Consider the following 10,953-nt stretch of genomic DNA (forward strand, 5'->3'; position numbering starts at 1 on the left):
ACACAAGTCTGCTATTCAGCAAATCTGATGAATAAACTTTATTGACTAATTCACCTGTGTGTGTGTGTGTGTGTGTGTGTGTGTGTGTGTGTGTGTGTGTGTGTGTGTGTGTGAGAGTGTGTGTGAGAGTGTGTGTGTGTGTGTGTGTGTGTGTGTGTGTGTGTGTGTGTTGAGCAGGCTAATTGTCTTTCAAATCACACAACATGCAAAATTGCATTTGTGTAGCACAGCTGCACCTCAACCAGTTACTATAGTAAAATGCTGCTTACATGTTGTTCATCAGTGGTTTGTGGGTTTAATATTTTACACTATGAAAACTACCTTGCTCACATTTTGATTTTATTTTATTTACATTGGGATTGCGGCTAATTAAGAAATGTATCTGAGTTATAATTGTCTCAATGCAACGACAACGACAACAATCATAATCTACTTTATCATTATTATTATTATTATTATTATTATTATTATTATTATTATTATTTATTAAGTTAAAGGTTGAATATGGAGAATGAGCAGAACACCGCCATCTAGTGTCTCAAGATCATAGTTGCAACAACAAAAAATAATTCCAGCACTCAGGTTGCTGGGTTCGTCAGACATGGTCCACTAGCCCACAGGAGACCGGAGTCTGTTTGAGCCCGTTTGAACCAATCCCCTCCGGCAAATCGCACCATAAAAACAAGTATTGCAGAGGAGTTTGACCGACAGTTACCGTTGGCTGTTACAGCTAAGTAAACACATCAAGGAGAAACTTAGCCATTTTGCCATGCGTTTTAATGCTGTTTAGCTCCTTTATCTCAGTCCATCGAGTGAATGCTTGGCTTATACTGACTCTGGTTTTTGCCCGTCTTCGGCCACTCAGCTGCTGGGAAAAATAACCATTTCACCCAGTGCCAGCCTACAGTAGCTGCGCCAAACAACAGACAACTCTGGCAACCCCGCAATGCTGGCCGCTATTTGCTGGTACAATGTGATAGACGATACATCGGCCGGATGATAATTTCAGCCAATATTTGGGTCTTTTAGGTGTTTCAGTATTGGCTGATGTGGGCTGCTGCGTTCGCTGATATTTTTTTCCCTGCATTATTTACAGACAGGCGTCCACTCCTGGCACTCCTGGTTGCTGCAGATGCCTTTCAGTTCAATAAATGTTCCTTTTTTTAAATTGAGACTTGTAACATTTGTTATCATCATTGTGTAATTTTTAAGATGTAAATTGAGGGAGAAAAACCAAATATCGGCTCAAGAAAATTGGGCTGTCTGTATCGGTCATCCGCTAAGGCTGATAAATGAAAAAAAATCGGTATCTGCATCGGCCCTAAAAAATCCATATCGGTCAATCCCTAATGTTAACAGACCCATAGAAATTAGCAACCCTAGGCCCTGCCTTAGTAATAATAATAAATAAGTAATAATAATAAATAATAATAATAATAATAAATAATAATTAAGTAATATAGCTGTCTGCTTGACTAACGTTAGTCATTGCAGGAGGTTTCCAGACAGGTTAACGTAAAATAGGCGAAATCAGGACAGATTGGCAGGGTTCGTATTTATCGCCAGTCAAAGCCTGTAGTTTGATTTCACCTGGATGGGGGGCGTGGCCTAATGTGTTGCTCACGCTTGTAAGTCCCGCCCCTTCCGGCAGAGCCCATGGGAACTCAACTCCGAAAAAAATTACATTGGTGTCTATGGATGAATACAATTTCCATAGACACCAGTACAATCATACAATACAATACAATTATTTTCTGGTCCCAGGCATTATATGTCCTGGATTACACACATGATGTTTGTGAAATTAAATGATATGTTTTAATGTAAAGAGTTTGACATTTTATCGTTGGATTGTTCAGTGAAGGTCTCTGGAAAAAGGGTAATGAGAAAGACTACGTTTCATGTCGCATATGTGACGTCACGCCATCACGCTTTGCTGCTTCGTCTTCTACCAAGGCGGTGAAATGTGTCAGAAACGGCACTATTATTATTATTATTATAATTATTAGTAGTAGTAGTAGTAGCAGTAAATGTTGTAGTAGTAGTAGTATCATTATTATTATTATTATTATTATTATTATCATTATTATTATTTCCAAGATGTGTTGTGGAGCTGAAGGGTCTCCCAGCAGCGCCCCCTGGTGGACAGTTCAAGGAACCACATCACTCCCGATCACTCCCTCCTCTAGCTCACCGGACGAGTTGTCATGGCAACTGCACAGCATGCGCTTACAAAAACAAGAGCTTGACCGTTCACAGACAGTTCTCTCGACACTCGACATCTATCGCTACGACGCCATCTTATTCTCCTAACATTTACCAGAGGAGAAGACAGAAGACGCTTGTTAAAAACACAGGGAAACCGAAGAGAGTCAAGGATGAGCGGAGCCAAAGCCCGCAGCGACGCGCCTGTTGCTGAAAATGTCTCCGGCGGCGGTGGAGGGCACAGCACTGCGGCTCCTCCGCGGGACCGCAAACCCGGCGGAGGGGTTCTGAAGAGGCTCAAGTCCCGGAGGAGCCAGGTGGACAGCAGGCCCGTCACGGAGGAAGACTTGAGGACACAAAGTGGACACATCACGCCTGAGGATGTGTTAGGGCTGCGGGTGGCTACGCGAGGTTTGAGTCTCTTGTTGTTAGTTAAAGTAGACTTATGATGTTTATGTGCTCTCCTGTGCTGAATTAAGTATCTAAACATATTGTAAGCGAGTCTCTACAACCTACAAAATACATGTTACATCAAATATAGCAATTACGTCCAATTGGGCAGGCTTATAAAGCTGTCTTGTGAAAATGGGGACATTACGAAGACGGCATTACATTATTTCTGTTACAGTTGAGAATCTGACATCTTGTTATAGATGCAGTCAGGTAGGCTGTAAAACAGTTTTTATTTTCAAGCAGCTCAATAGGCACTTCATTTAATGGTAGGATGCGTCTGTGACATGGGATCATTTTATAACATCAGACGCTTCAAAAATGTCAGATACAGAATGACCTCACAGAGCACTGTGACATCACAAGTCCCTTGGTATGGCCTGAATAAGATAACAACAATGACAAAATGTTATATTCTCATCTATGTCCATCGCCCTCTTATAAGACAAGGCCACTGTTAATGACAGTGTGTTTAATCTATCTGTCTTTTTTTTTTAAACACATATAATACAGTATATTCTTGTTGGCTTCACACATGCTCATTTTCCTGCATATCTCTGTAATGCCACAGTAGCTCCTCAGCAACCATAAAAGCATTGTCTTATCTTATTTTATGATTAAGGTGCATATGTATCCTGGTGTATGCAAAGTTGCTTGTGTGCAAACAAAACTATGTCATGAGTGTTGAAGCACAGTGTTTTGCATGTTATCTTTGTGCATGTCAAAGCAGCCTGTTTGTGCTTCAGGGTGTACACATGAACTACAATGGCCTGGAGATCATTTCAGTGTTTTTAACTCCTGAAATCTGTTTTCATTATTGCAGGGTACCTCTGTAAACCTGAGGACAATATTTATAACATTGACTTTGTACGCTTTAAGATCAGAGACCTGGAGACAAGCACTGTCCTGTTTGAGATCACCAAACCCACACATACAGGTAAAATCAGCCTCCTCCTTTATTTTAGCATTTGTTCTTTAATGAGGCTGTTGACTGTGAAGTACCTGGATTCTGAGCACTTAAAGGTCCCTTATTATTTTCATTTTCAGGTTCATACTTGAATGCTGGGTTTCTACTCGAACATATTTACATGCTTTAATGTTAAAAAAGCAACATTATTTTTCTCATAATGTCTATCTGACTATAAGCCCCTCTCCAAGTCTGCTCTTATTGGTCAGTGAAGTCTTCCACATCTGCGCCCTCTGAGTCTCTGAACAACATTGCAGGCGAGGAACGACTGTAACGGCACTGTAGCAGCATTTTCTACCTAGACATAGTATAGTTTGGATATCACAACTGTACAGAAGTCGTGATGGCTTGTTTAAAGGCACAGTTTCTGAATACGTGATGTGTGCATTTCTCTGTCGATGGAGCGTTTTGATACTTCCCAGTATTTATAGAGTGCTTTGACCTGCTTTATAGAAGAAGAAGAAGAAGAAGAAGAAGAAGAAGAATTCCTTTATTAGTCCCGCAACGGGGAAATTCAATTTTTTTTCACTCTATTATTGTTATTCATGTTACACACATGCACACATGCACAGACAGGACCTATATACATGCAATTAATGGAGAGATGTTAGAGCGAGGGGGCTGCTAGTGACCAGAGCCCCTAGCAGTTGGGGGTTCGGTGCCTTGCTCAACAGCACCTCGGCAGTGCCCAGGAGATGAACTGGCCCCTCTCCAGCCACCAGTCCATGCTCTATTCATGGTCCACACAGGGACTCAGTGCGCTGAGTGCGCTCTTAGTGACCCGCTGACAACTTTTATTATTGCAAAACAAATGTCTCTAGGCATGTGGTCAGGTTCAGAAACACACATGGTTATTTGATCAATCATGTTCCTCAATGTGAATTAATTCAAATGGCTCTGTCCTATGTTGTGGATCTCAGAGGATGACGAGGAGAACAGAGAGGCAGACGCCAGCGCAGGCCGATTTGTACGCTACCAGTTCACCCCAGCCTTCTTGCGACTGAGGACTGTGGGAGCTACGTGAGTGACTCACACATCATCAACACACACCTAAGGAAAACACACTCACCTGTTCCATACACACACAAAGGAAACACTGACACTTTCAGATTGATATGATTGTAATAATATTGTAATTACACAAAAACAGACCTACTGTTGTAACTTCTGAGTCTCCCCAAAGAAATTTCAGTCAAAAGCAACTGGACTTGGTTGTTTGTCTAGGAGGACGTTTCACCTCTCATCCAAGAGGTTCATGTACGCATCTGACCAGGCTAGGACTGGTGACGATAACCTGGACAAATGAGAACATTCACAGGCCCAGTGGTTGTTTTGTTTCTCCAATGTAGAGATCTTTGCATTCGTCGTTGCATTTGACAGCATAAACCAGTTTGCTTTTGTGGGTGTGTGGTGTTCTGTCCTTGGGATGTACTAGTCTCTGTCTGAGTGTGTTACTGGGTTTGAAATACACAGGGATGCAGTGTTTGCTGAAGATCCTCCTGAGTTTCTCTGATACCCCAGCCACATATGGGATTATGTTGTTTATCTTGTTTTGTTTTTCATTCTCAACCCGTTTGGTTTTCTTTCTGGAAGCAGGAGCCTTTTTCACAAAGGTCCAGCTGGGGTAACCACAAGTTGTGAAGGCACCTCTCAGGTGCTTGCGTTCTTCCCCTTGGGCCTGTGAGCTGGTGGGTACATTATCATCTCTGTGTTGCAGGTTTCTGATAACTCCAAGCTTGTGTTCCAGGGGTTGGTGGGAGTCAAACAGTAGATATTGATCTGTGTGAGTGGGTTTTGTGTATACCCCAATGTTGTCCTTGACTTCTTCTCTGGTGAACTTGATGTTTATGTCCACTGAGTTGATATGTTCGGTAAAAGTTTGCACCTCTTTGGATTTGATTTCAACCCATGTGTCGTCCACATATCTTAAACAATGGCTCTGTGTTATTTCTTTGAAGGAGTTCAACAGGAACTGATGAAGCCTCTTGGATGAGAGGTGAAACGTCTTCCCCGACAAATAACCAAGTCCAGTTGCTTTTGACTTAAATTTCTTTGGGGATAACAATGACCTGAACAAATGAGAATATTCACAGGCTTCTGAGTCTCCCTTTTCTCGGTGTCATTCAATCAGGGTGGAATTCACTGTTGGAAACCGGCCTTTAAACAACTTCCGCATGATCGAGAGGCACTACTTTCGTGATCACCTGCTGAAGAGCTTTGACTTTGACTTTGGCTTCTGTATCCCAAACAGCCGTAACACCTGTGAGCACATCTATGAGTTCCCTCAGCTGTCTGAGAGCCTGGGTGAGTCGTCTTTTCCACAGACTGAATTTTGTTTCATGTAATCTGTGTACGATCCAAGTAACAAAATAATGGATCAGCAGTTAAAAGGAATAGTATCTCCTTAAAGGCTTAACAAAAGTAAAAAGTAGTTAATAACTCAGCTCATGATTTGGGGATGAAGATGTTTGTGATAGAGGGATATGCACCCCACATGGGCAACAACATCTTCAATCTCTTACGCTAAGCATTTGTGACAGTTTTGTTCATCCTAATATACAGTATTTAAGCTGTGTGTTGGACAATTTTATCCAAAATATAGTGGATGCATGCATTTTTATGACCCTCGTTTTATTAACCTTTATTTATAAAGGTAAAATCTCATTGAGACCCAGGGTCTCATTTACAAGAGAGACCTGTTCAGGTCGGCAGCAGCAAAACACAAAGTTACAGACTAACTGAACATACATGAGGCACAACACAGAACACAAACAGTAAAACAGTAAAATATTACCACAAAGGGCAAAGAACAAGTTCAAGTTAAGTTATGTACAAGTGCAGACCCCCACAGACTGTCTCAACAGCCTTCCTACAAGCAGTTTGAAGTCCCCTAAAGAAATAAAGCTGGACAGCTTCAGCCTGTGCTGGAGCTTGTTCCAGGTTGCAGGCGCAGCGTAGAGCAATGCCTTCTTGCCAAGCTCAGTACGGACTGACGGGACGGCAAACGAGATGAAGTCCAGGGACCGGAGGCTGCGATCAGACTGATTCCGTACCAGATACATTGACAAATAGGAGGGGTGCAGTCCGATAATGGATTTATAGACAAATAAATACCAGTGAGTGGTTCTGCGCATGGAGAGTGAAGACCAGTTTGTGAGAGAGTACAATGTACAGTGATGTGTGAGGGGTTTACAGCCAGTTATGAATCTCAAGGCCCTGTGATATGCGGCATCCAGCAGTTGCAGGGAGTGAGCAGAGGCATTTATATATAAAACATCCCCATAATCCAGGAGTGGCAAGAAAGTGGCCGCAACAATACATTTTCTGGCTTTAAAAGAGAAACAGGCTCTATTTCTGAAGAAAAAACCCAGCTTTAACCTCAATTTCTTCAGTAACTGGTCAACATGACATTTAAAAGAAAGGCTATCATCCACTGTGATGCTTAGCTATTTGTAAGTGGCCACGGACTCAATGGGGATACCCTGAGCAGACATAATTCTGGGTAGAACAGCAGGTACCTTCCTTTTATTAGAAAAGAACAACATCTTGGTTTTACCTGCATTTAGGACTAGCCTTAGTTGGAATAATTGCGCCTGAATGGTGTCAAAAGCAGACTGCAAGTCAGTGAACACCTGGTCAACAGAAGATGCACAAAAATAGACAACGGTGTCGTCAGCATAAAGATGTACAGATGCATTCATATTTTGGCCCACCTCATTTATATAGATGGTAAAGAGAGATGGTCCTAAGACAGAACCTTGCATCACACCGTTTACAGTGTTTAGGAACTCGGAGTAAAGGCCATCAGACTGCACACACTGTTTACGATTGGAAAGGTAGTTAGAAAACCCGCCAACTGCATGGTCTGACTGTATCAAATGCCTTTGAAAGATCGATAAAAAGAGCCGCACAATATTTCTTGGCATCCATGGCTACCAACATATCATTTATCACCTTAATAGCAGCAGTTGCAGTACTATGCTGTTTCCTAAAGCCAGATTGAAAAGGAGATAAAATATTGTTCAGGCTCAGGTAATCCTTGACCTGGTCATCACCAGCCTTTCAAGCACTTTTGCTAAAATAGAGAGCTTAGAGATGGGTCTGTAATTATCCAATAAAGTGCGGTCACCCCCTTTCAGGAGAGGGAGCACATAAGAGGTTTTCCACACTTCAGGAATAATGTTGCTCTGGATTAAAAATGTGGGATACCGGTTGAGCTATAATGTGCTCAGACAAACGTAAGAAGTAAGGGGGGAGGTTATCTGGACCTGCTGATTTTTGAGGGTCTAGTTCTTTTAAGGCCATAAGAACCTCTTTAACAGAGAAGGGGGAGAAAGAGAAATCCTGGCTACCTGTGGCAGGGCTGGCGAGGGACTGAGTAGGTGGGTTAACATCATGAGAGGAATCTGACAAGGAGCTGGAGGCTATGAAATGTTTGTTAAAACAGTTTAATGCATGCACCGGGGGTTAGGTTATAACTCCCCCTCCCCACTCCGAGTGAGGCAGTGGTTTCTGAACCGGAAATAAACCAGGAAGTAACAGCGCCGAGCGCTGAGCGTTATCTTTAAACTGAGGGAGGACTTCGCCATGGCAACTAACATCACTACTAAGAAGACCTGTTTCGGTCGTAATTCTGTCCAAAAGTTGGTCATTTACCCCCGCTTGTGATTTTGACAAAGCTGAACAGACGGAGCGCTACCTACTGTACTGGAGGTCGAGTTACGCCGTAATTTTCCCATTCAACCCCCTTTCATGTATTCGTGGGCAACTTCAATAATCTTAACGTGTCTTAATGTCTGTTGGAGTGTGTCTGTTTGTACACATTCTTGTGAACACTTGAATAATAAGTTCAAGTAGATGATCTAATTTTGGTATGTCTTAATGATAAAAATAGGACCATCTTAACCTTACCTACATGGCATGTGTACATACAAAAGTTGTCTGTTCCTCTGCTCCGTACTGGCCGTAAAGGGATCCCTTCCTAATAGGAGCCAAATTCACAGTAGTCCAAAAATGCACTCTAACGTTTAGCCGAAGCTAATATGAGGTTGCAGCATTATAAAATTGCCATATCAAATGGGTATCTCCTTCCCTGTTATCTATCTTAAGTTTATTGTGAGTGTTGTGTCCCAGATGTAAACCTGCATGCAACCAACAAGAAGTATCTCTCTGTCTGCTGCATCCTAAATATATATCTACCCACAACTTAGACTGCTGAAGCCTCATATTAGCTCAGGCTTCACAGAACATGGACTGTGTAGTTTGTCCTGTGTGTTTCTGCATTGTGTTTCAGGAGTGGACTGTGTCATAGAGGAGGAATGATTACAGTGACTCTTTCATTGTACATAATATGCATGTTAGCATTAAGACAGGCATAAATAAATCTGAAACTGTTCTTTAATGCCTTCACATAAAACGTTATTATAAAACCATTTCTGTTATGTGACAACAACTATAGTGCCATTCATATTTGCTAATACATTATTTTCCTAATTAACTGGTTTTGCCGCTGATTGCTTTGTGATATTATTGGATCTCATTCACCATACATCTGCTAGGTTTTTCTTAAATTTGTTCTTAAGAAAAGGCCTGAGAAAAGTCTACGTCGGATTTGTGACCTGTTCTCAAAACGCTGAATTGTTCCTACGTCTGTTCTTATAATGATAAACCGCATTTAAAATTGAAAGCGCATGCTGGATGATCCTAATTAGCATAGGTAAACGCCATGCCAATCTCCATAAAAGGGCATGACACTGCAGGGCTGTGCGCAAACAGCAACACACAGAAATAGAAAAGAAAAGTTGAGAGATTCAAGTCAAGAATGTCCAAATGAAAGCCTACAGAGAGTGAAGCACTGGACAAAAAAAATCCAACTTAGGGCGCACTCACACTGTCCATCCGTACCGTGCCCCGGGCTTTAGGGTACTTGTCCCCCTCTCCCTCTCCCCCCGCGGGCCAGGCCTGTTTGTACTCACACTGCCTGGGCCTCGGCGGAATGCTTCTTGCCTGCCTATACGTCATCACGCCGTAACACCTCACGCGCATTGATCGGCGTCATCGCGGTGCGTCGCTTTGTTTACAAATCTTTCCATAGACCTCAGGGTTTTTGTGCGTCTTGTCGACTGTTTTTGATTATTTTCATCCGACCAAATCTGCAGTAAACACTCCACCTCCGCATCACACCAACGTGAACCTTTCGCCGCCATTGTTTTAAATGTCCTTTTCTATGTCCGAACAGGCGCACATAAAATTACGTCAGAACCGCCACAGAAACGTGCTTGGGCAGGGTACGGATGGACAGTATGAGTGTGCCCTTAAACAGTTCTGCAAGAAGTGAAAGCCAAAACAGCTGTCATGTTAGTAGATAGTAGTAGATATGTATAATATCATATATTACCTGTGTCTGTTTAGCTTACCTGGTAAAGCATGTGCTGTAGGATGTATTCTTACTGCTGTGTCAGGGGTCCGGGTCCAGCTCTTTGCTGCATGTTGTACCACAAGAAGAAGACCACATTGATTTGTAAAAATAATTAAAATAAATCTTAAAAAATATTCTTAATGCTAAAAATAGTATCGCAATTTAAGTCATTAAATATTATACAACTCTATAATTGAAGAAAACGCAATAACTATCTGATTTGCACAAACATGTGAGCACTCAAATGTGCGTAAGATTGTTCTTGAGTATATGTAGATTTTGTTATTTTTGTTTTTCTTTTGCCACTTGTTTGCAATGGTGTGAATCAAAACAAATAGTTTCAGATGCCTATTCAATAATTCTGATGTGATCATTTCATGTTTTAATACAACTGATTCTAATTACTTTTTTTTAAAAATAAAAAAGCTTTGTTGGAGTGCATGACATGTATATGTGGTCTGTTTTTCAGTCCGTCAGATGGTGGAGTGTCCTTATGAGACCCGGTCAGACAGCTTCTATTTTGTGGAGAACAGACTGGTCATGCACAACAAGGCGGACTATGCTTATAACGGAGGACAGTGATATCTGCCTGCTATCATGCAAAAACACACACAAACATGAGCATGCACACACGTGTACTCACATTCATAGACACACACATATTATATACACACATGCATGCACATAGCTGAACATACATCCCTCACTCTTACACACAAAAGCAGCTACAGACGCTTAAAAGACGATTTGCAATTCACTAGGATCATTTTCAGAGGGAGGGGGTATTTGATAGGAGGAGGTTAATATCAGTCTCTGCCCTGACATACAAACAGGAAGCTTCTGTTAGAAAAAGGTTAAAAACAGGTTCATTTATCAGTTTTTAATTATGAACATCACTCTAGTGGCCATGTGA

At 41.8% G+C, this 10,953-nt stretch overlaps 1 protein-coding gene across 1 annotated transcript; it reads left to right on the forward strand.

Moving 5' to 3' along the window:
* Positions 1-2,378: 2,378 nt before the first annotated feature.
* On the forward strand, positions 2,379-10,622 carry LOC310965534 (protein unc-119 homolog B-like; the record flags this gene model as incomplete). Its single annotated transcript, XM_083939198.1, has 5 exons — positions 2,379-2,616; positions 3,479-3,592; positions 4,543-4,642; positions 5,754-5,926; positions 10,510-10,622. The coding sequence occupies 5 exons, from the start codon at positions 2,379-2,381 to the stop codon at positions 10,620-10,622; spliced, it is 738 nt and encodes a 245-aa protein (XP_083795324.1).
* Positions 10,623-10,953: the final 331 nt, after the last annotated feature.

The sequence above is a fragment of the Echiichthys vipera genome, assembly GCF_963691815.1.
Source record: "Echiichthys vipera genome assembly, chromosome: X".
NCBI lineage: Eukaryota > Metazoa > Chordata > Actinopteri > Perciformes > Trachinidae > Echiichthys > Echiichthys vipera.